Source organism: Peromyscus leucopus, chromosome X, assembly GCF_004664715.2.
Source record: "Peromyscus leucopus breed LL Stock chromosome X, UCI_PerLeu_2.1, whole genome shotgun sequence".
In the NCBI taxonomy this organism is placed as follows: domain Eukaryota; kingdom Metazoa; phylum Chordata; class Mammalia; order Rodentia; family Cricetidae; genus Peromyscus; species Peromyscus leucopus.
Genome location: NC_051083.1, coordinates 45,359,246 through 45,386,579, shown reverse-complemented (window position 1 = coordinate 45,386,579; position 27,334 = coordinate 45,359,246). Strand labels below are relative to the sequence as shown.

General features: G+C 33.8%; 1 protein-coding gene across 8 annotated transcripts in view; it reads right to left on the bottom strand.

The window, feature by feature from the left end:
• Dmd (dystrophin) overlaps positions 1 to 27,334 on the bottom strand; it is a 2,209,767-nt gene that overhangs the window by 1,355,910 nt on the left and 826,523 nt on the right. For all 8 annotated transcript variants that reach the window (XM_028881805.2, XM_037198928.1, XM_037198927.1 and 5 more), the window contains exons 16-17: positions 24,341 to 24,520; positions 13,652 to 13,827 (exon numbers count right to left, since the gene is read on the bottom strand). In XM_028881805.2, the coding sequence (XP_028737638.1) occupies positions 13,652 to 13,827; positions 24,341 to 24,520 (356 nt within the window). The remainder of the gene's footprint in view (positions 1 to 13,651; positions 13,828 to 24,340; positions 24,521 to 27,334) is intronic.

Here is a 27,334-nt window from a genome sequence, read left to right as displayed (position 1 = left end):
ATTACACTTCCTTTCTGGAGTAAAATAAACGTAAATATAAATAAAAATATTAATACAGATTAATATAAAAGGTTTATGCTTGTCACAAGTCTATTTCCCCCTCCTCATCATTGTGATATCTTGATTCTCAAAGAAATATGTGCAGTGCAGTCTAACCTGAAACTCTTGCATTCTTCGAGACCTAGGTTCTTCTCAGCAGAATCCTGTTTACACATTTTCTCCATGCTCTCTATTGGGGCTTATTTTACCAACTGAATCTCTGGTTGTCTTTTAATATATTTCCTGTTTTTACTACAAGTTAATTTTACCCTATACTTTACATGTTATACAACAATTATCTCAAAATTAATCAAACTACTACAAAAGTCTAATTGTGTTTTCTCTAATACTGTCTAGAATCACTATTATTTTTGTTGTTGTTACTTAGATTTGGCATTATACAAATTGCTTTGATCATTAAAATAATTTTCTATCTATTGTTTACTAAAATATTCTCTGTACAAGTACAATGTTCAGTCTAGATTCTCCCATGTAACATTCAAAATTACTGCTTACAATTCTGAGAGCTAACACTCAGTGTTACGCATTGCTTTCTGTCAAATACAGTGCCAACAGACAGTCCCGCTTGTTAATGCCAGCAATGAAGGCAAAGTAGAAACAGTGTCTGAAAGGCTTCCCATGTATTCTCCTAGAGTATTAACAACCTACACTCTATGCTTAGCCTCATTACATTTTTACTATATAATTAACACAGTCACCTTCTTAGAACCTACTCAGATGCTGGCTTCTAAGTAACTCTTAAAAGAATATTTAATTATTTATCAATTTGGCAGCTATTATTACCTGGTTTGCTATGGTTTTCTTGTGTGTGTAGGTCTCAGGTTTTTCACTATTTTTAAACAGTCATATATACATGCTAGATATATAGCAAAGTAGCAGAGTCTTGATGTAAATGCATACTTGCTCAAAAATTAGGAGCTATATAGTTTTCACAGTGCCTTGTTATGGATATTTTCTGTCACACTTTATTCTACCTAAGGCTGAGCAAGCACCAGCTAAAGATACTCTGCGCCTTCAGCATTAAACCAGCCACACATTGCCTCACTCTCCTCACATATTCACTCTCTATTTATGGAAGATTCAAATTTCAAAACTTTGCTACATACTGAACAGCCAGAAAGCTACATTTCCCTTAGCATACTATAAGACAGTCTCAATCTCATCCAAGTAAGTTTCTCAGAAATATCATATAAATTAAGTCAATGAAACCCCTTTTGGTCACTAGTGAGAGATGATTTTATAATCATTTAATAAAAAGACAAGAACACAGAAAACATTTTAAAGAAACAAAGATATATTTGTGTGCTTGCAGTTAAAAGTTACCAAATTTTGACTTGTCAATAGTTTATCAATGTACAGATATTGTGTTCCACAATAGCTATGTTGTTGTGGAAAGGGGCCTCAGTATGGGTACTGATTGTGTACTGTCAAAATTTTCTGTGTAGTGACTGTTATGTTGAATATTACACCAAGACAACATATTTACATAAACGGTCTTTCAGTCATGTTGAACTTACCATTTGGAACTAATCATTTCCACATGCGTACATTTGGTCCAGTTCTTCATTACCTTTACACTGTATGCTTCAGAGACTAGTTAATATCCCAGGTCTTTATTTTTCTTTGCTTAAGTGACTCAGCTAGGAAAGGTGCTTGCAGCATAATGCTAGCAACCTGAGTTTGAGCCACGGAACCACGAACGAGCCAGCTGACTACACAAAGCTGTCCTCTAACCTCCATGACTTCACTGTGGTACACACACACACACACACACACACACACACACACACAACAATGACAACGACGACGACCATGATGATGACAATTACAATCTTTTTAAACAGGAAGAAAAAGCTCCTGCCAAATTAGTATTTACATAAAAACATAAAAACTACTTTTAAAGTATTCCATAGAAATAAGTTTATCTTTACAGTTGAAGGGGTTTTCATTTGAGTTACAAAACTGAAGTTAGATTTGCTTGGATTATGGCTTTGATATCTCTAATACATTAATTTATTCATCTGTCAACATTAACATTCCCATCAAGCAACCTATTCCATGTGGTCTTGAATGTATTTGTAGTTTTAGATATGTAATTTAAGCACATTCTATATAAAGCTATATGTTTCAATACAGCAAAATTTAATGATTCCAGATTATAATGAAATGCATCATTGAAAGTTACTAAAATATCCATTTCTGCATAGCTTTCTTTGTCTTAAAATATGCCTATTCATTGTGTGTTTAAATTTGAATTCTTGTCCAAACATAAAATACTGTCCATCAAATTGTGTTTTCTTCATTGTTAATTATGGACATTAAATTACATATGTTTAGTTCTTTTGTGTTATATAACAAAATGAAATGGCAGTGCTTTAATATCTTGGCTTATTAAGGATCAGAAAGTCCATGAGTTACCTGGCATTGATGTTCCCATCTGTATCTCTAGAACACTGATTACACTAAAAAGAATCAGACTTCTGCTGAAATGCTGTTTCTCTGAAAGTGGTAAGACGTAGTCAATATATTTCAGTATCTGGTAGATGAAAAGCCCTTTAAAATAATCTCACTACCTGTATTTAATATCAAATCTTAATCACTTAAAATCTCACCCTAATGTGTACTTCTAATGTGTGACATGATGTAAGAAGTTACTTTCACATCTTCTACTCATGTAATATTTATAGAAACTATCTCAAAAGTTCAAAACTAAAGAAATCCCCTAAACTGTGAATGCCGGGCCAGATAGAACAGAGGAATTAGTTATAATGCAAAAGAATATAAAAATACTATGAAAAAAATCGATCGTGCATTCCAGAGGACTGAAGAGAAAATGTTGCTAAGCCACAGGTGCTGTAAGACTTCATATGGTAAAAGTCCCTATAAAATACAATTCTGTAGAAAGAAATCACCTCAACAGGAGTTAACAGGAATATCCTCCTATGTGATAGATATAGGTGAAATACTGTCATAGTCATGAATGTATGATCATGCAAAATACACTTAGGTTGAAACTACTAAATCTACTAATCAAGCAACTAAATTGATGTTATTTCAAAATTAAATTGGAAGTTTATTTAAAATGATGAAATTAGAAGGAAAAGCTAAGAGCATTCCTGTGAAAAGATATGTATCACTAGAGGGCGCGCCTTCCCTTTCAAAGTTTGCCAACTCTCAAGTTTAGCTTCTCTTTCATTTTCTTATCTGCATAAGAGTAAAATGGTGACAAATGAATTTTTCATGGTGACATTCTTACACAGAAACATAAAATGTCCAAAGATAAAGGAAAAATCCTGTACAGAGAACATATTAGTAAGACATCTTCAGATATAGAGCTAAAATGCTTTCAGGTATTTTGGAAAACAAAAGTGTCTTGTCCTAATTCATACAACTCCAGAAATTACTCCCACATACTTTCCACTTATGTCCATATATAGGGAAATATTTGTAATGCAAATAATTCAGTGCTGTTTTGTGTACTATAAAATAAAAGAACTTCTCCCTATGTCATTGATTTTACCTAATCTTTAAATATTTTATAAATAAATGGATTATCATGCTCTGTGTGTCTCTAACTATAATATACTCTAATACATATACATATATTTTGCATGTTCAGACTTTTAAATGCTATATGTAAGATAAATTAATTTAAAGGAGGAAAGGAAGGTAAAATCAAATTTCAAGAATGATGAACCAAGTTGCATGCTTTCAGGAAGAAAAGGATTGCTTTTATGTGAAAACTTGTAGTGTTTGAATTCCCATATGGAACCTTGGATATTATTCATTGTAGTTTTCACATAGTTATTGACAAAATGTGACAAATATTAATTTATGTCTATAAAAACTTTTAGCCGGGCGGTGGTGGCGCACGCCTTTAATCCCAGCACTCGGGAGGCAGAGCCAGGCAGATCTCTGTGAGTTCGAGGCCAGCCTGGGCTACCAAGTGAGTTCCAGGAAAGGCGCAAAGCTACACAGAGAAACCCTGTCTCGAAAAACCAAAAAAAACCTTTTTTATCTGGGTTATTAGCTGAGCTCTTGGCTGGGATTAAATCACTCATTTGCTGTTGTTACTTCTTCATGTGTCAGAGTAGTTGTATTTACTTCAGTTTTCTGTTGAGGGCTCATAAGGCAAAAAGTCATCAGGATAACAGCAACAGTAGCAAAACAAAACAACCACAAAAACAAAACCCTAAATCAGTGAAACTAAAATGAAGACAAAAACACAGTAAAATATTATCATCATTTTACCCTTTAGCATAAGAATCTGTGGGACAAATATATGCTCACACATCTTTTTGCAAATAAAGTTAATTTGAATACACCCATGTTCATCATTTTTGTATACTTTTTGGCTAAGTTGAACAGTTGTAACACAAACCCCCAAAATATTTCTCTGGCCCTTCAGAGAAAATAAATACTGAATCTTTCCTGCTTTGTGTGGTGTTGGAGGGATGGTTTCTCCCTACAATTCTGAACAATTGCATGCCTTTATTTCTTGGATAGCAATAGAAGCTGGGGATCAGTGAATATGTGAAGGAGAGAGGACAACTTGCGGAAGTGGATTATCTCTTCCAACTAGGTAGGTCTCAGTAATTTTGGACATTTTATACATAAATGAGCTGGAGGGAGTGAAAGTGAATGGAACTGATTACACAGTCCAGAACACAGGCTGTGTAGTAAGTGTCTTTACTTGCTGGAGCATCATTTAAAGAAGGGTTGAAATATAGTGGTTCACAATAGTTATACTGGAATGCTTTCTCTTGAAAATGTCTATTGGTTCCCAATGGAAATTCTATTTTTTTAATGTCATCACCTCATTTCCTTCTTCTTTCCATTAGATAAAAATTCTAAATTCAAAGCTCATAAAATCACCTAAAACCATATGTAAGGGCTGCCCCTTCGTTTGAATTGTAATTTTACACTAAAGTTTAATATTTCCCTATATTTTAACTGTATACTCAGAAGTAATTTCCTTATTGTTCTTCTATGTACAAAACAGGGAGAAAGGTTTTTCTACCTCACAACTAAACATTTTAGAGGTACTTTTTTTTTTCCTTCTTGACTGGGTTTATGCTAGAATGCAAGTTTCCTGAGAGAATAATTATGTTTTGTAGTGTTAGCAACTGTAGTGCTTTCCAAATCATGAGAATCCATTAGATCCTAGTTGAAAACTAAAGCTGCTGTCACTTCCCTCCTGAGTGGCTATGGCCCATACTGTCTACAGGAGTAGTCAAAGAAAGCACCATATCCTGACTATGCCTTGGACCCTATGGGAGGCAATTTAAATTTTAAACACTCAGTGTGAAAGCTTACTGAGTTTAAAGGACTTCAACATGCTTTTATGTTTGTGGGTCTTTAAAGTTTAAATAACTTCTAGTCAGGGTTCAGAAGCTATCTAGTATAATGTGCAAAGTCATTTAAGTCTGACATGTACTTCCTGCCCCAACGGTCCTTCCATGGCATCATGACCTGTTTTAGTCCATTTACTTCTTATAGTGAACATCACTATGAGCTTTAGTTTAAATACAAAATAAATCTCACTCTTTTACAAACCCAGTCCATTGTTTTGCCGCCTGTTACAAAATTCCATAGATACAATGAAATGTGCAACACATTTTTCTCACAAATGTGTCACCTATAATCTAAGACCAATGTGCCTGAAGTATAACTTCTTTTTTTTTTTAAAGTTTTTTTTATGTGCATTGGTGTGAAGGTGTCAGATCCCCTGGAACTGGAGTTACAGACAGTTGTGAGCTGCCATGTGGGTGCTAGAAATTAAACCCAAGTTCTCTGGTGAACAGCCAGTGCTCTTATCCACTGAGCCATCTCTCGAGCCCCCATGAAGGATGAACTTCTGTTAAGAGCCCTCTTCCTGCATATAGACTTAGGCTGGCTCATTGAAGGCATACTTTCTGATATTACTTAATATAAGTATATTAGTATCTTTATAGTAGTCCCATCCTCAAGACTCTGTCCCAAAAAACAAAAAACCTCCCTCTCTGAATACTATGACATTAAAGATGGAAGGATCAACATAAGAGATTTGAAAGGACGTATTTCAGTCCAAAGCAGCTTCTCATTATATATCAATGCGACATATTTTTAACTTAAACAGACAATAAGTTTCTTATTAGAAAAGAATTTAACAATAGTCTTAGAAGTTGCCAGAATGAGAATATCATCTATTAGAATACATATTTGTTAACAGGAAGATAGTGGTTCTAACTTAATAATTAGGAACTCAATTTTTTTTCATTTTTCTCCCACATATTCCATAAATCAAATTTCCTGCATGGTGATCAGCTTTGATTTAATTTCTGTTAGAAGGTTCAGCTTCTGGGCTGTGATCGAATAAGTCACGATACATTGTTCCTCTACCTCAATAATAGTAGCTTCCTAATGTTACTTGTGTTTCCAGTTGCTCCACTTTGTGTGTGTGTGTGTGTGTGTGTGTGTGTGTGTGTGTGTGTATGTGTGTGTTTCTTTTAACATCTACCATCTGGTTAAGAAATACCAGATATTAAACCTCTTCTCTTTGAAGCATCTTCAGTGCTTCTGTTTCTCAACCAAAAATATAAGAAATCTCTGTCAAATATCTCTGCAATATTTTGAGTATTAACTGATATTCAATTTGTACTGAAATCTAGGTAATACGCCATAAGTAGAAAAATAAGGTGTTTCCTATACTCACTGAGAATGCAATAAATACATATATGTAAACCTAAAGTTCTTTCAATACAAGTTGGTGATTTAATTCAAATATTCTAAATATCTCTGCAAAGTTATAGAGATTCAAGGTAGTTGATTTATAAATAATGTATGTTAAAGTAATTAAACCCCAGATATTTAGAGAAACATTATAGAAAGACTACAGTAGGCAGAAAAGGAGGCTTAAGAGAATAGAAAACATTATGAGATTAAACAAAGAGTAGTTAATGGAAGCTGAAGTTTATTGTATGCCACTAGATTGTACTAGTTATCTTGTATTCAGTGACAGAATAAGAGCTTTTGCAAAATAAACAATTAAGTCACAAATCCTACTATTTCACCTAAGTTTATGTTTGTCAACATGTTACAAAAAAGAAAGTAGTACAGTTATTTCTATCCTGGCTTAAGCTCTTCATCTCATCATGAACTGCAAACAAACATTTTGCAGGCAATGATAGTAGCACTGGTATATAAATACATGATGGAGAATGAAGCCAGAGATTAGACAAAGGAATTCCTATGACATAAATTTCAAGAATTATGGGCAAAGGAATTATCTTATTCAAACTGCATTTTGAGATATTCTTCCAAGAGTGAAGCAAAAGCAGAGGCAGAGAAATTGTGAGTTCATCCATAAACAAATTGGGAGCTAAACTCGAGGAAAGGCAACATTGAAGAGAAAACAATGCATTGAAAATAATTTATATGAGGTATATTTTGAAAGAATTTGGTGGTTTGGCAGTTACAGTGACCACTATGACTTGCTTCACAGATTGCTAGTCATTGTACTCTGCAAGTCCAGGCATAGCCAGTCTTTGAGGATATGATGTGAATGATATCTTTTAGACATACAAAATGTAAAGTACAGATCTACATTTGAAATTCTCATTACAAATCTAAAGTTACATATTAGTGTTTGGTTTATACAAGTATGAGTATCAGGGAAGACAGTGAGCTAAAAATGTTACTTTGTAAATTATAAGGTACAGATTACCGAGAAGACAGCAGTATAAGTAATAAACTCCAAGAAATGAAACCAACATTAGAAGAAAGTAAAATGAAATTTTGAGTCATGAAAACTGACCTTCAAAGAGATAAGAAGAGAAGATTGACAAGACATAGTCAGAAAGCCAGGGGAGGGGTGAATAGGAGAGAACAGTGTCCCAGAAACTTAAAGAAACTTTAAGAAGGGACTAATCATCACTGTCAGGCATAGCACAGGGGTCAAGAAGGACAAGAACTGAAGAGTGACCTTTGAAGCTAGCAATTAAGGAGCTCTCTGGTGACCTTCCTGAGAGCAGTTTCAGAGCCTGATGTAGAGAATAAGCTGGTGAAAGAAAGAATTGGAAATAAAGTATTAGTGATTTTCTGATGTACTCAACACTGGTTCCTCTTATATTTAGATAAGTAAATGTGTTTTTTTTTCTTTACTTGTAAAACAAACAAAACTCCATGCCTCAGTTCTAGAAATATGGCTTTGTTGGCATGTATTCTGACATGGTATACATTCATGTGGCTTCTGGATCTAGATATCTGGAGCTACACATACTACGTATCAGAACCAATTCCCATTATCTATTTCTTTTTTAAACTCATTAGTTAACACTTAACACTTGTTCATAGTGATGGATATGACACTATTTCCATACATAAACACATTTAATGATGATCACATCAGGGGGATGTACATATATATATCCATCTATTCAAACATTTGTCATTTCCTGGTAAGAAGACAAAAATCTTTTCTATTTTGAAACAATATGTTATTGTTTTCTAGATATTCTGTTATATAAGAGAATGTCAGACATTTTTATTTTTGTTAAAAATATCTTTTAGATATCTAGCAGACAGAAGACCACTTTTATAGACAAAATATATACTAGACTTTGGCTAAGGGAATCTTCACATCTTTTAGATATCTAGCAGACAGAAGACCACTTTTATAGACAAAATATATACTAGACTTTGGCTAAGGGAATCTTCACATCTAGTGTTTGGGATAGTAATCTGAATAGACAGTCCTAAAATACGTAGTGAAGGTGACTCAAGATGGGTCAATGGCATCACTTAGTTTAGTTTAAAGTAAACTGTGTCTCATATAGGAAAGAAAATTACAAGTTATTTTGTAATGGAATTAATGTTCCATCTAATGAACTAACTTTACTAATTTCACTTGTTTGAAATTAAAACTTATGTGTTTCACCCTAGATCTAATGAATGAAATGAAAAAGTGGGAAGAGAGTCATTGTTCTTTAAGGGTACGGTTCTTGGTGAGCTGAACAGCCTCTAATGAAGCCCAGGCTTCCAGAAGTATATGGGCAGTACAAACTGTATTGAATTTTTTAATGAACAGGGCACAAAGTTGGTTGGGTAGGAAAGGGGTTATATTTCTAAGAGGAGAAGGGAAGGCAAACTGAAATGGCCATCTTTAGTAGCCAGGCAAGATTTTCAGTGGTGGAACCAGGATGTTGGCCAAGGATGTTCAATGGAGATTCCTAAACAAACCAGGCTGATCCTAGGACAGAAAGTTGTTCTCTGAAAGCTAACAGTGGGGTCTCATTGCTGAGCATGACTTCCATATAGCACATTGAACATAGAGAGTTCTAGTTGGTGTAGGCTTGGAGCTTTCACCTGTGGTCAGAAAGTATTCTGAGAAACCTGGACATCAATCCAGAAACAAAAACCTTCACCTATAATCTGCCCTGCCTATAAGATGTGCTGGGAAATGGTGGCAGAAACTGTGGAAGTAGCCAGTTAATGTTTAGTTTAACTAGAGACTAATACCAGGAGAGGGATTCCATGCCCTACACTACCTGGATGGCCAGTAACCAGAGACTGGATAGCGCAGAGACCTAGGGTAGGATCAAAGTGAGCTGGTAAAAGAAATCAACTAAATGATCCCTAGGTATATTCTGCTGTACTCATAGATGTGTGCCTTTTCCAGTGGTCATCAGCAAGACTTCTGGCAGCAGACGGGAGCAAGCTCTACAGACAGACATTATGAGAAGAGAGTCTAATTGGAGGTCTCTGTCGGGTCCCTCCACTTGGAGACAGGGAAACTCGTGGAAGAAAGAGAAAAAAAAATGATTGTAGAAGTCAGGTGGGATGGAGGATACCAGGAGAATATGGCCCACCAAGTCAACAAGCAGGACTCACTTGGGCTCACAGAGACTGAAGTGACAAGCCTAGGGCCTCTGTGTAGATGTTATGGCTGTTAGTTTGGTGTGTTTGTGATACTTCTAAGAGTGGGAAAAGGTATATCTGACTCTTTTGCCTGTTCTTGAATCTCTTTTCCTCGTACTAGTTTGCCTTTTCCAACCTCCATATGAGGGCTTTTGCCTTGTCTTATTATATTTTGTTTTGTCCTGTTTTGCTCTTGTCTCTTGGAGGCCTGTTCTTTTCTCAAAAGGAAACAGAAGGGAGTGGATCTAGAGGAGAGAGAAGGTGGGGGTAGCTGGGAGGAGTAGAAGAAGGTGAAATTGTTATTGGGATGTATCGTATGAGAGGAGAATCTATTTCTTATAGAATTGAAAAATTATTACTTCATAAGCACTAGATTCATTGGCTGCCTTGTCTTCCCTGTGTTTGAAAAGGTAAAAATGTTGAATCTGATGAATAGGTCCTGAGTAATTTTCCTAAAGTCATATGCTGGAAATTAAACAGGCAAATTTCAAACCCCAGTAAATTTATTTTTATCATTTACTACTTATTTGGACATACAGACCATGCCTTACAACTAAAATATGGAAATTGACGTACTGGCTAGATTCAGATGCAGAAATACCATCATCACAGCATTTGTTTTAAAAAGCTGCATTTTAGGGAAGAGGTCATATATGGAGTAACATGACATAGTAGTCATTAATTCATAGGATCCATGAGGGACAACAATGAGATAAGTCATACAGGCAAAAGGATTTGGTTGATGAGACACTCTCACAGGAATTAGGCAAAAAAGAAAACACATAATGTGAAGAATGGCAGTGGATGAAGTACAGTTAATCATAGATGTGGAACAAGAACATTTTTTTAAAAGAAAAGAAATTAATAGAACACAAGTACAAAGTTCACAGTGAAATGTAATTGTTTCAGATATGGAATGAGAGACACACACACACTGGATAATATGAAGTTTATAGTCATAATTTCATTTCATGAAGCTTCTGTAATCACATTCCATACAGTAAACAATTATCAATTACCTAATTGCTTCAAAATGCTTCATCTTTTGTTTGCTTTGTTCAGTTTAAACTCATCATTGTAGAGGCCTATATAGACTGTCTATATAATTATGCTGTTCATAGCAGGAAACCTGGAGAGTTCATGCTAGTGCTCAGTATAATTATTCTGGGACAAGTATAATTACACAGCTTCAGGCAAACCATGATACATTATCACCTTATTCTTATACCTATTAAAGAGATATTTTACTGTGTAGTCCATGTTGAAATCTTAGCTCAGGCACTCTGAAGCTATGTATAAAACTAATAATACCTCTACCTATCTTAGAAAGTTATCGGGAAGAATTAATGTTATTCATTTAAAGCATGTTATTCATTTAAATCTTGTTCTAAGTACATAATAAAATCTCTAATAAGTGTTAAGTTTTATTTAAACCATCTATATGCTCCTAATTTATCCTTTCACCCTAGTCAATTACAATGACTACTGGGAACATAAGATCAAAATAGAATTTAGGTGACCAATTACTCAACCACTACCCATTTTTGTTAAAACAAAAGAATTGAAACATAATTTCAAACCAAATGCAATTTCAAGAGCTGGAAATAAGTCTTTGAAAACAGATTGATATGGGTCAACTCACTTTGCTATTTTTTTTTTTGTGTAAGGCTGTTTCTGAAGACATTTTGAGGTTTGGGAAGTATATACCTATAAGTAATGAGCCCACTAAACATCATCTATAGATAAATATTTAATATTACATTAAGGAAATTCACAGACATGCTATTAGGAAAAATGAATGCAAATTAAGAGACTTACTGATATATTTGTGGCATTTTTTTTCCTTTCTATCAGTGAATAGTGACATTTCGACTACTGTAGTAATGAGACTGTGTAGAATTTGCTACCTAAAATGGATGCCCTAAGTTATTCAGAGTTTGCGAACCATTTGACTAGACCAAAGATCGGCAAACATCTTTTTTTTTTTTTTCTGATGTGTTATACATGTCTTGTGATGAGTCATAGAGTTACAACTATATTTTTTAAAGCTTGCCTTTGTCATGTGAAAGAAGTCATAGATGGTAAATGTTTGAATAAATGGTGTTGTGTTATAAATGAAGATGCTAAAATTTGAAATTTATATAATTGTAAGTCATGTAAGTATTATTCTTCTGATTACTTTAATCAATTAAAATGTAGCATCAGGGCCAGCGAGATGGCTCAGTGTGTAAAATACTTGCCTTGGAAGCATGATCACTAGGGTTCAAATCCCCAGGGCACACATAAAAGGTGGTCATAGTAGTGTATGTCTGTACTGCCAGTACTCCTAATGTAAGTTCAGAAGCAGACACAGGAGGATCCCTAAAATCTCACATTTCAGTTGCCCAAGGAGGCATAGACAACAGCAACAACAACCACATCAAAAATAAGAAAAACAAGAATCTGCCTCAAAATGTGGAGTTCAAGAACCTGACACAAATATTATCTCTTCCGTCAATACACACTGTGGCATGCACATGTCCATGCTCACACAAAGAATATGTACATAGATATATATCTCTTACACATAGACAAATAGCATATATATATATATATATATATATATATATATGAAGTTAAAAAATATACAAATACTAATTTTTAGTTCATAACTCACAAAGAAAATAGCAGCAGGCTGTTGTCTGAAGGCCATCCCTATTTGAACTAGACAATTATCTCAGAAAAATAAATAAAAAAAATAAACATTTTCAAGATTAAGAAGCCCAAGATTTAGTTTGGATTTTTAAATCAGGTTATAAGTCATGAATGAATGAACAAAATGTACCTTATAATGTATTCAAACAACTTTTCTAGATGTTTCTTTTCCTTTGCTAAGAACATCTGACATACTATTTTTGGTATATATACTTCCTATACTTCTATACTCTGGGATATGCAAATTCTAATGTCAAGTGTTCTATACATTCCTGAGCATATGCTACTTAGAAACTTAAGGCATATTGCAATGTACTTTCTTAATCTTAAAATTACAATAATGGATATAGGATGGAAATTGTACTATTTTATGATTTTCATGTTAGTTCTGCCATGATTTTAATACATCCACTGATTTACATAATGCCTAACTTATCTATAGTGTCTACTTATGATTACTCACAAAAAGATCTGTTAAAAATTCCAACACCTTCGAGACAAAACTTTATAAATATCAAAGAACAGGAAATCTGTTCATAATTACTCCTGATTTAGGATGTGCAGATTGAGACATTCTGTTCTCATAAAGTGGCAGAATGGATTTAGCCTATTAGAGGTATACTTCTTCATGAAACTGTACTTCCCATTACTAGAAGGAAGTAATTTAATCCAAAACTAAAACCTGAACAAACAGGCTCTTTTTGACAAAAAAAAAAACAGAACAAAACTGGACACTTTCAGTATTAAAATGTGTCTTGTAGTTTCTTCTTTCAATTCAGAAAACAGCATTTCCATTAAGGCTTTGGTTGTTGACAAAATGATTTCTTGAGTAAACTTGAAAACTTGTCTCATTATTTTTCTCACTTTTTAACTGACATTACAAAATACCCAAGCTTTGGGAAATATGAGGCAAGTATAGAATATGACTCATGTAAATAAGTTTCCATGCTTAAAAATGAATCTTCATCTGTGAATAAAATCATGGATAAGATGTTCTCACCTTTTTCTAATTTCAGAATCCACAGTAATTTGCCTCTTCTTTTGAGGGGGTGGTGGTGGAAGTTCCTCTTGGGCATGTTTTACCAGGATTTGTTCCCTGGTGGTCACCATAGTTACCGTTTCCATTACAGTTGTCTGTGTTAGTGACGGCTGAGTGGTGGTGACAGCCTGTGAAATCTGTGAGAAATATTGAAACAGAGGTCAGACACTGCTCAAAAGACTTTGGTAAAGACTGCTTGGAGTAGAGAAAGAAAATCATGAGAAACTGTTCCTTCTTGTTGGTAGATTGACCTTCAGATCAAACTAACACCATATTAAACCTGAATCAAATTCTTTTATCTGACTTCAGTTATGTTGACTGAAACAGAAAATCAGATGTATACAGTGACTCTTGAATGTATTGGAAAAACTTTAGGAAATAAAGGAAGCCAAGAAGGATGAGTATGCACTATATCATTAAGGCATGCTGATTAAAGTGTTCACAATATTAAGATAAATTTTACCAGAGTATCTGAGCACATTTTGTAACACCAGGGACATTATATATGCATTTTAATAGTTTTCTAATTATTTTAGATAAAAAAGGACTTGAATGAAGACAAACCTGTAAAAAAGAAATGATTATATTAAATAGACTTTAAAATGAAATTTTTATTTCATAATGATTATTTTGTTCATTATATATTTAAAAAGATAGTTGAACTTTGGAATAAAATACTATTTAATAAAAATATTAAATTTTTACAATTTCAGTAAAATGATAATATAAAGTACTTATTAACCCGTAAGTGTCTTTGAGTTTCATGTTATTCAAAATTTTAAGTTTAAATACCCTCTGTATAAGTTACTGAATATGTTCAAATACATGAGTTTCTGAATTTATAATTAGAGACTTTTATTTTAAGGTTATACTCTCCTTCAGACCAGACATTTTTACAGAGATATAATTCACAAATTTGGCCTACTATAATATGTTATACACATATTGACAGTTGTCAGTTCCATATGTAAGCTAATACCAGATAAATAAGTTGTATAAAATGACATATTCCTTCTCTTATCTTCCTCACAATGTTCACTTTATTATGACTGTAATTTACCTCTGGCATATTAACTACAGCACTTCCATAAGCAATTTATTTGGAAGATTTATTTCCAAAAAGGCCAAAGCAAGCGTGCATTAGTTCTTCTTTTGTCTAATAAAAGAAGAAAGGTATTTGACTTCACCAAGAATTGTTTTTGGACTTTCTTGAACTTCCTAAGAAATGTAAGAAAATTTTATTGTACTATCTCAGGCAGAATAAGTGTTGACTGATTCTTTCATGGGAAGAAATGTGGGGAGTCAGAAGATTTATTTCATCTTCCAAACTGGCCACAAAAGAATGAAATCCAACAACAAGTTTTCATCTTTAAATTTTGTTTCAATTGTACACATTTAAAACATTAGCCTTTGGACAGACAGTATCTTTGAACATGTTAAAGCCTTCTATTTCAGTAGTTTCTTTATGCAAACCACACAAGCATACGAGTACCACCACAGCAAAATATCCAGCATACACCAAGAGATACTGAACTCTTCCATGTGAAAAATGTAAGTTATCTTTTATAAGCCCTTCATAAATTCATTATGCAGAATCAATCATAGAGCTATGGGCAACTTTAATTACATACTCGAATGATAGGTTATATTAAGATTAAAGCAAAAGGCATCAATTTTAAAGTTACTTATAATATAAACTCAAATATAATTGCACCTAATACAAAAAGAACATTAAATGAACACTTTAAATTTGCCATCATTCTGAAGGAAATGTAATTTTATTAGGATTCCAAGAATCATTTTATTGTGATATTTTTTAACTCACAAGGAAGACAATTTTACATATAATAACTAACTGCTATAAGAGAATATTTTTTTCCTGAGAAGAGTAGCTATAAGTGATCTGATTACAGACTATATGAAAATATAAAGCATTTCTTTTAAAGTTATGTCATATGGCATATTTTGGTATTAGGTATTTGACTATGTAGTTGATTTCTGTTATGTTAATATCTTCTTATTCATCCTTGTTATAAAATTTAATAGACTTGCACATGCAGGTTTAAAAGAACATGATTAATGATGAAACTACATTTTAAGAATATACACAGTCAAGGTAAGCCATCTTATTATATCTTGTTTTGTCCTGTTTGGTTGTCATCTCTTGGAGGCTTGTACTTTTCAGAAGAGGAGATGGAGGGAGGGTAGAGCTTGGGGAGAAGGGGAGAGGTGGCAGGGTGTTAGGAGGAGTGGATGGAGGCAAACCTGTGGTTTGAATGTAGTGTATGAGAGAATAATCTATTTTCAATAATAAAAAAGAATATACACAGCCATGTAGAAAGGCGCAAAGAGTCACTTAAAAATAATAGTAGTAAAATATGGAACTATGATGGTTATATACTGTCTTTATCACAACACTATGATTAACAATGTTATTTCATTTTCTTTGAGATTAAGAAATAAGAAAACAATCACACATTGACCCTGAAAAATTAGGACAGAATTAATTATGTATAACAAATTAATAACTACTCTCCAAACCTACTCTATGTAATCAGACAATAAAACAATTGGTCATATACTAAGTTCTTCCATGACTTTGAGTAATTGAATGTAAATACTTAATTATTCATTAGAATCATTATAATACAGACAAGAAAGAATTTATGGAAGCCATTTAACCTAATGTTATGCTTACTGTATGAATTTTTCTCCCAGAAGTTGAAAACTCTTTCCTTACTATGACAGCAGAATTTTTGATTTATCAAGAATTTAACTCTAATTGGACTGTTGGTTATTTTGATGTCTAATTTCTTGAGTTCTTTATATATTCTGGATATGAGCCCTCTGTCAGATGTGGGGTTGGTGAAGATCTTTCCCCATTCTGTGGACTGTCATTTTGTCTTGTTGACCGTGTCCTTTGCCCGGCAAAAGATTCTCAGTTTCAAGAGTGGAAACACATGAACTACGAACCAATAGCTGAGGAGCCCCTATGGAACTGGATCAGGCCCTCTGGATAAGTGAGACAGTTCAGTTGTTTAGCTTGAATTATTTAGGAGGCCCCCAGGCAGTGGGACTGAGACCTGTCCTTAGTGCATGGGCTGGCTTTCTGGAACCTAGGGCTTATGCTGAGACATTTTGCTCAGCCTTGATGTAGGGAGGAGGGGACTGGACCTGTCTCAACTAAATCTTCCAGGCTGAGCTGAATCCCCAGGGAAAACCTTGCCTTAAAGGAAGTGGGAATGAGGGGAGGATTGAGGGGGAAGGCTGTGGGGTGGGAGGAGGGAGGACAGGAGAATCTGCGGCTGATATGTAAAATTAAATTAATTATAAAATTTTAAAAAAGATTAAAAAATTCCATCATAATAATTCATCAATTCTCTCTACGGGATTAAGGTAAAAAAGTAATTAATGCATTTTATTATAGGTGAGTAAACTATATTAAATATATGTTTACAAAATAAATTTCTGCTTATATATAACTTTAAAATATGTATAATAGATATTAAAATGTTTTTAGAAAAAAGAATTTAACTCTAAAGACAATCTACTTATTATGAATCTTCCAGGTCAGTTTTTCATTGAAATTGGAACTAAGACTGGGTAACTTGGATATTGTTTCTAAACACCAATCTTAAAGATTAAAAACTCAATAATCATGACCCTATTAAACATCGTTTTGAAGGTTTGAAATGTCAGGGATGTGTTCAAACTGTAATTAATGTGGTTGATGTGTGAACACCAAGATTTTCTGTTTTTGTACATCAATATTACATAAAGCAATCTAAAATTATGTTATTTAGTAGATATACCATAATATTTTAAAAGTTCAATACTTATCAATAGCACATCCCCATAGGACATTTTGAAATGGGTAAAATGAAATCAATATCTTCAATATTTTATACTGTGATAATCATAGTAATATTTGTGAAGTATTATAAGTTCTATATGAAAAACCTAACTATGCAAAATAATACATGCACTAAAAATACAGTTGTGTAGGACATTTTATTTGACATGGTATAAAGCTAGACTTCTCTCAATCAACGACTTAACATATGAATTGATTTTGGTACCAAGATACGGATCTAAAGTTCTATGTCTCATGAATGTATACTGAACAACTATCACAGGAAAGGAGAGCCAACAGTAAGCACCAACAGTAATTGGGTAACTAAATTCATTTTTAATATTTAATATTAACTACACTGTTTTGTCACCAGTAATAAGGTAACAAATCTTCTTGAATAAGAACTGGCACAGGGATTATGAGAACAATTATTGTCAAAATACTCAGAGGACATCATAAAAGAAATCATTCTTGACTTTGAAATAAAGTACTACATAATATATTTAAGAGGGTTCTTTCTGTGAAGTTCTCTACAGTTTTATATATTTTTGTTCTTCACTACAGTACAAAAATATATCATAAAGGAACATACACAGTGATTTCTGAATTCATGTTAAATATAAAATTTGAGCAATTATGTTAGCAGTACCTGCAAAAATTGAAAAGCAATGGCATTTATGTTTTTCTGATTCACTTGACTTTCCACTACATATCATATGCGATGGAAGGGATGAAACATTTTATAACTAGTGATTATGAAGCATATAGCTAGGAACCATTTGTTTACACATCATTTCATTTATTTTCATTAGGCAATAAATAAATATTATAGATGGAAAATATTTTGAAGATATTTTCATAGTAAGTAAAGTTTTTTAATAACAGAAGTCAGTCTAATTAAGTAGAATGGAAATGTTTTTTATTTTATCCATATTTCCATCTGCTCTGACATTCATGTAGATGAGATAATATAGAAATTGCTTCACTAATTTATAGATTTTTACACAATTTCAAGCAAAAAGGAAGATACAACAGACATTAGAGACTAGAATATTGTTATAGAGATGAACTTGAATTATATTTTTATTTTATAAATAAAAGAGATATTGCAAGTTTCAACTCAGCCAGCCTCACTCAATCAATTTCAGTGTTTAGAGTATTTTCACTTACTGTAGGTAATGAAAGGACAGTGCAAGACTGACTGCACTTATATCCATAGCCCTTGCCAAATTCGTACTTTCATTGCTGGTATCAAAATTATACTTAATTTCCCAAGTAACTTGAGATCTAACTTCACATTTTTCTAAGAAAATCTTTAATCTACAGAATTACCCAGAAGATGCATTAAATTTTGAAGTGGCTAAAACATACATTTAAATAAGATGAAATCCTAAAATAAGTGAAGTAACTGAAGTAATTTAATTGTACTGGTATACACACACACACACACACACACACACACACACACACACATATATATATATATATATATAATATATTATATATATATTGCCAGTTGGATTGTTAGTTGTGGATAACTTTATGGAACCAATAAAAAAGTATTGTCAACAGAAAAGGTTTTAAGTGTGTGTGTGTGTGTTTTTTTTAATTAAAATCCCTACAAAAAGGGAGCAGCTAACTAATCCTAACTACATCACCTGTATCCACAGGTCATCACGGGACTAAGAGCTTCCTGGTATAGGTGAAAGTAACTAAACATAGGGACCTTCCAGACTTGGTGTATTTCCTTTGTGTCTCCTGTCCCTACATTCTGTCCTTAGGGTGGTCGAGAACCTGTTGAAGCCCTCCATGCTGGGGCACAGGAGCATTATGCATTCTGAACCACTGAGCCATCTTACAGCTTCTCATTTGTATTGTGGGTACACTGGAAAGTTGGCTTATGATTTGTGTTACCTACGTCACCATCAAAGTTGTTAAATCTGTCACAAAGACATAAAATGACACAGAATATGTATATACAATGCCATTTTATCTCTTTGAGAGAATAAAAGATTGCAAGAATTAACTCAGCCTAAATCTTGAATGCAGACACAGATATACACAGCATGGACATTGACTGTCATGTTCAAGGACAGGAGAATTATGAATGCTCTACTTTCATCTTTAGGATATTTATGCTCACAATTGAAATTACTTCGAAAATGCTCATTAGCTGTGTAAAAACAAAATAAACTGCGATATCAAAATTTATGAGTCATAGCATTTTTCTTATTCCAAAGGAAGAAGTTACCTTGCTGAAAAAAGAGACTGGAAACTTTTAGATTTAACAGGGTAGATATATTCATATATCAAATCATCAGATACTCAACTTTTAATATATTCTACCATTTTAATTATAAAGCACACAAGCCACTTATCTTTCCCAGAGAATATGATTTTAGATAAATGTCTATGATGATGCTTCAGCTCAGTTAAATTATATTTAATTTCCTTTATTAACTATACAGAAATGTTAATTATATTTCATAATTAAAATCAAGATAACAATACATTCATTAGGGTCATGGCATTTTGAAAACAAACTGTGCATATCTTAGCATGCACATTTGTAAAAGCATTAGTTGAAGACATAATCATTGTAGTTTCACAGAAGTCAATCCATGGTATGCTTTTTAGCCTCCTTTCCCATTTTAGGTATTCACACAACAAATAGTTACTATTTTTCCAGTATTTGGGAACAGAAAGTATTCTATTTTCTTAGACTGTCTTTTCATCAAGTTTAACATCCCTAGCTTGTATTCAGGTATTCTTCAGGCCAAAGCTGACTTTAACATGCAAGAGAGAAGTCTTCACACATGAGGTTCCCCAACCCCCAACACACTTAGATTTTTTTTTTTTTTTGCCATGCAACAGCTTCTTAAGTTCAAAATCCCTCAATGCTCTGACCTGCAAAGCCATCAAAGGTATAGGTACATGCATTTCTTTATGTGAGCATGATCACAGTTCCTGTAATCTCTATGACAATCCTAAAGCTTGATTCACAGTAATGAATTTTAACTGTTACCAAACTTTGCTCATTGCTATGGGACAATGCTGTTGTACACTGGTTTAATAAAACACTAATTGGCCAGTAGCCAAGCAGGAAGTATATGTAGGGCGAGCAAAGTAAAAGAATGCAGGGAAGAAGAAGAGCAGAGTCAGGAGTCGCCAGACAGACAGAGGAAGCAAGATGTGAAAGCAGAACTGAAAACAGGTACCAAGACACATGGCTAAACATAGATAAGAATTATGGTTTAATTTAAGTGTAAGAGCGAGTCGGTAATAAACTTGAGCTAATGGCCAAACAGTTTTAATTAATATACTGAGTGATTATTAATTAATTAATTATTAATAATTATTAATTAATTTTAATTAATAATACTGAGTGATTATTTTATAAGTGGGCTGTGGGACTGAAAGGGCTTGGCAGGACCTGGAGAAAACTTCCAAATACAGCTCATTCTTGTTTGTTTGTTTGTTTGTTTGTTTTTTAAGACAGGGTTTTGTTGTGTAGCTTTGGCTGTTCTTGAACTCACTCTGTAGACCAGGCTGGACTAAAACTCACAGAGATCTGCTGGCCTCTGCTTCCTTAGTGCTGGGATTAAAGGTGTGTCCCACCACTGCCTAGCAACTTTGCTTACTCTTACTGTAATCTCTTAAAAGTCATTTTCAACACTCCTGCATTGAGTGCAAATTGTTAATGAAACTTGTTGCCTTCCTTTGTAACAGAAGAAAAATGTACAAATTTGAGTGAATCTCTTTAAAGTTAAAATCATAACTGCAATTTTTCTTAGAATTCTTATACAATTTAGATCAAGCTGAATTTGTAGTCAGATAAAAAGCAATTAATTTTCATGTACAAGTTATTTTTTCCTTCCCGTCTTTTAATTTCCATTTTCTTGTGTTGCTCTGTTTCAATATTCCTACAAACTAATAACCTCAAGCAAAGCCTTGAGTTGACTCTGTGATTGCATGATTTGTGAAAGTTCTTGAGGAAAAATAAAGACATGAATATATGAAAAGCTTTAGGCATATTGTTACAGGACAAAGCAAAAAAAAAAATACTGACAAAATTATACTTCCAAAATTATATTTGCAAAAAGTGGTATCTTCTGAATTAGTTTTATCAAATAATACTGACCTTTACAATACTATATCTAAGAATTTTATTGTCATTATAATTTATGGAGCCAATGAGACATATAGGAATGACAACACTTCTGAATTAAAACATTTCAAAGTTACTAGTGCTTCATGTTCTCAGATACCTACAACACTGCAAAATATCCATAGGCAAGTCATATACAATAAAAACATTAGTAATAATATTATGACTATCTATATAATTTGTTTAATGGAAAACAAAGGAGATTTTTAATTATAAAATGACATGAGAAATGATGTTTATATATCCACTCCTTTCTTATTTTAAATATTAATTTCAATTTGAAAGGAAGATGTAAGTATAATTGAAAATCATGAATGAGAGCTGATATTTTTCTGCAATTGTGTTTCAAGATACATTATCTTAATATTTTTCTTCATCTTTCAACTAGTATTTTTTTTAAGTAAATTTATTTTACAACATCATTTAGTTCAACATAATAGCCACAGATTCCCCTGTTCTCCCACTCTCGCCCTCCTCCCCCCCCCCATCCCACCCCCCATTCCCACCTCCTCCAGATCAAGTCTCCCCGAGGACCGGATCGACCTGGTAGACTCAGTCCAGCCAGGACCAGTCCCCCCTCCAGACCGAGCCAAGTGTCCTGCATATGTCCAGGATTCAAACAGCCAACTCATGCAACAAGCCAGGACCCGGCACCAACACACGGCTGCCTCCCAAACAGATCAAGCCAAATGACTGTCTCACCCGTTCAGGGGGCCTGATGCAGTTGGGGGCCCCTCAGCCTTTGGTTCATAGATCCTGTGCTTCCATTCGTTTGGCTATCTGTCCCTGTGCTTTATCCAACCCTGGCTTCAACAATTCTCGCTCATATAAACCCTCTTCTTTCTCACTAATTAGACTCCCAGTGCTCCACCAGGGCCCAGCCGTGGATGTCTGCATCCAGTTCTCAGACCTTCCTTGGATGGGGTTTATGGCACAACTAACAGGGTGTCTGGCCATCCCATTACCGGAGTAGGTCAGTTCCTGCCGTCTCTCGTCCATTGCCAGCAGTCTTTTCTGGCGGTATCTTTGTGGATCTCCGTGGGCCTCCCTAGCTCTCTGCTTCCTCCCCTTCTCATGTGGTCTTCATTTACCATGGTCTCCTATTCGTTGTTCTCCCTCTCTTTTCTTGATCCAGCTAGGATCTCCCACTCTCTTTCCCTCGACCGTCGCGGGCTTTAGAATTAAACAGAGAATTCTCAACAGAGGAAACCCAAATGGCTGAAAGACATTTAAGGAATTGCTCAACATCCCTAATCATCAGGGAAATGCAAATCAAAACAACTCTGAGATACCACCTTACGCCTGTCAGAATGGCTAAGATCAAAAACACTGAAGACACTTTATGCTGGAGAGGTTGTGGAGCTAGAGGAACTCTCCTCCACTGCTGGTGGGAATGCAAGCTTGTAAAACCACTTTGGAAATCAATATGGCGCCTTCTTAGAAAATTGGGAATCAATCTCCCCCAAGATCCAGCTATACCACTTTTGGGCATATACCCAAGAAATGCTCAATCATACCACAAGAGCACTTGCTCAGCTATGTTCATATCAGCATTGTTTGTAATAGCCAAAACCTGGAAACAACCTAGATGCCCTTCAACTGAAGAATGGATAAATAAATTGTGGCACATATACACAATGGAATACTACTCAGCAGAGGAAAAACAATGACATCATACGGTTTGCAGACAAATGGATGGATCTAGAAAAAATCATCCTGAGTGAGGTGACCCAGACTCAGAAAGACAATATGGTATGTACCCACTCATAGGAAGATACTAGATGTGGAACAAGGATGACTGAACTGCTACTCACATCACCAGTGAGGCTACCTGGAAAACGGGACCCCAAAAAAGACATGGAGAAATGGATGAGATCTACATGAACAGCCTGGTCATGAGTGGGAACAATGAAGATCAACTAGTATTTTTAAGTTCTGCATAGCAGTTATCAAGTCTCAGGAAGACAATTTCTCTGTACTTAACTCAAAATAGAAGAAATACCTGCCTAAAATCTATTAAGTATAGTCATTGTTTTAATAGTGGTATGTATATGAATAATGAGCTATAAATTGTGATCAATTATCAAGAAAATTTTATGATTAAATGTAATGGGAAAGATTATGTTAAATATTATCATACATAAGTGTTTTGAATACCCACCCATTATACCATTATCTACCCATAACAGCAAAATATTTTCAAAATACCAGTATTTCCTAAAATTAGCAAAATAGCAAAATCTCACAATATAAACTGATATTACATTGTTACTGTGACTTAGCTACTTTTTCTTATCTAAATTTATGTTTATGTAACTTAGCTGCTGTGATAACACAATGGACGTGATAATACAGTTCCCTAGTATTCTGTTTAATTACTTCAACATTCAGTTTTCCAGTCCTAGGGAACCAGTAGGATAGCAATAAGTTCATTCAATTGGCTCTCATACATCTGCCTTTCCCCAGTTCTCCAATACCAGTAAAAGCAAGGTAACCATGTTTTTAATTCAGCTGAACACTGGTAAAGGACTAAACTCATGCCATCCTTGGGGACATAAAAGTATTTTTTGTCTTAATGTAGTTCTCAAATATTTCCCCTATAATTTTCAATATATTTCATATCACTTACTTGTGTTGAACTCTTTTCAAGTTTTTGTGCTAAATTATCCCAACGTTGTGCAAAGTTTTCCATCCAGATTTCCATCTTTTGAGTCACTGACTTATTTCTCAGTGCTGAAAGGAGATCTTCGTTGAGTGAACTGAGTTTTTCCATGGTTTGTCTTTTCTTTTCTAGATCTATTTTTAACATCTGTAAAAACAAGAGCAATCATGGAATTAAGTCTGGGTCTTAGAATACTATAATTCAATCACTTGCATGTCTTTGCTCCCTTGTATAGCTGAGAAAATGCTGTAAATGCAGCTGCACAGTGTCAAAGGCCTATAAAACTCTAGGTAGAACAATGCAATCTAAATATACTATCTTAGAAATCTGAAGACTAAAAACAAAACATCAGATGTAGACTAAACATCTAAAATTTCACTTTAACATATTTGAAGGAATGCTAAACAAAAAGACACAGTCACCCCAATAGGAAATCAACATGTACATACTTTTTTTTTAACATTTGAAGATGGATGGCTTTTAGGTATTGCTGAATTTCTTTCTCTCTTTTTTTTTAATTGCTGAATTTCTTAACTGCTTTTTAAATTCAAATGAATACTATCATTAGTTAGGGTCATTGTTGAGTGGAGAAAACATGAATGGTTACAGGCCTTTGAATTCAGAAATGCTCAGTTCATTTGGCCAAAACTGAAGTATTTTTTTAATCACAATTTTAACATTCCTCTATCCGTTAGTAGAAACTGTATTGTTCTATGGTTTCCTAAACTTAATGTTTATTTGTAACCATTAGTCATTCAAAATGTGGTTATTTGTGTGATTATTTGCTTTTTTATCTTTTTGTGTATGGGGCCTTGGGTACTGAACACATGTCTTATGCATGTGCTCTACTACTGCATCAGACACTCAGTCCTTGAGTTACTATTTTCTTAACTATTTTAAACCCAATTAAATAAAGTGACTAAGTCACTGAATATGAATAAAATCCTTCAGAATGTCTTTGCTTATTTTCTAAATGCTTGGGTATTATATTAAGTAATTGTTATACTTTTTTATAGATTCAGAATTGATGCAGACGGTTATTCCTGCCTGCAGGTTTCTTTGGAATAGATAAACAAAGTGTGAAATCAGTAGATTATCTACTAAGGTCATCCTTCACAAAAAGGAATAAAATTTTTAGTTATCAAATGCTAGTCTGTATATTTGTTTGTAAACAGAGAAAAGCAAAACATAAAATAAAATAAAATTATTTTGCAGTCTTTCAACAGCCCCATTCTACTGGCAGTAAGGATAGTGAATATAAACTAAACTATGATATCTTTCTAAATCAAATACAAGTTTACTTAAGAACAACTAGCATTATATATGACCCAAGAAATTATCATGAAGCAGATGTACCAAATGTCACAGACCAAAATGTCATGCAGAAAGTAATCAATACAACCCCCTACAAGGGACATTTTATGCAACTTATTTTGGCATGCCACCTGCATTGACAGCTATGAAGTGCAGAATGTTCTAGTGTCTCCTTCAATTAGCTTACCCTTTTGTTAGAAGCTGTTTTACTTAGAGAATTTTATGAGCAGCCTTCATGCCATACTATGGAGGGATACAAGTTGTGAAGCTCATTTCTAATTTTTTCTTAATAATTACTATTTTCTCGATTTGAAAATTATTATAATTTAAAATATTAATTGAGATATAACCTGAATTTATAACAAATCTATCAATGTCATAGCACAGTCCTACATAGGACTGGGGAATTTGCTTTGCTAAAATCATGTTAGATTTCCATTAAGTTTAAGTACATTCTTATACTAGTAGTAAAGGCATAGTTTACGTAACCTAACTGGGACTGAAAGTCAAATTTGAATTCTACTGTAAATCCTTCCAATTCTTTTATGGAAGATGTCTCATTTTCATTGTTTTCTCTTAATTAATGTTTGTCATGTATTTATTTTATTGTAAGAAACTACAGCTTCTTAATTTTTATTACATGCTCTTATTTTTTTCATTTAAAATGGAAAGACGTAAACTTACTCATCATTGGCTTATTTTCTCAAAGCTTAAGGAAGAATTTTAAATACCCATATGTGTAGACATAGAAGGTGCACCTACTATTAAAGCTACATAGGCAATGATTTAAACATTTTGCTAGGGGAATATGAAATTCATGCTTAAAGAGGACTGTGTTTGATATATATATATATATATATATATATATATATATATATATATATATATATCAATCAAATTTAGCTTCAACAGTGAGTGCACCTTCTATCTCTACACACATGGCTACTTAAAATTCTTCCTTAAGCTTTGAGAAAAAAATCCATCCTCGCTCTGCCTAAATAAATGTAACTAAGATGCCTAGGTCAATATTAAAGCAAATAAAAAATCATTTAGCAAAAATCACAAAAATTAAAGTCACATTTAAAATTACAAATGCAGAAAGCACACTAAAGGTAAATTGGAAGCAACAGATTTCATGTGGAAGTTTAGAGGACAACTTGCAGAAAGGGTTTCTCTCCTTCTACCATGTAGGTCATGGAAATTAATCTTCATGCTAACCAGCAGCATCTTTACCTTAGAAGCCAGATGACCAGCCCAATATGACTTTTTAAAAATGACTGTGGCCAATTAGTTATTTAGACTCAATTTCTTCTTCTGTTTTTCCCTGTCTCTCTCTGTGTTTCCCCAGTGTCTCTCCCTCCCCCTTGTTTTCTTTTTGTTACCTTCCAGTTTCTGGAAGGACTCTTTCACAATAACAAGTAATTGGAGGGAAAATAAATCTGTAGCAATCCTAGATGCATTTGATTGTAAATTTTAAATTATCTTCTTCTGTGTATCCTTGAGGTGAATTGTTTTGTTCATATGAGTACTACACTTACCTCTCTGTGTGACTCTGCTTGGATTTTATATTTAGGGTCTCCCTAATTGTTCCTGGCATGTAATCTGCTATGTAAACTATGTTAGCCTAGAACTTGAAGTGATTTTATC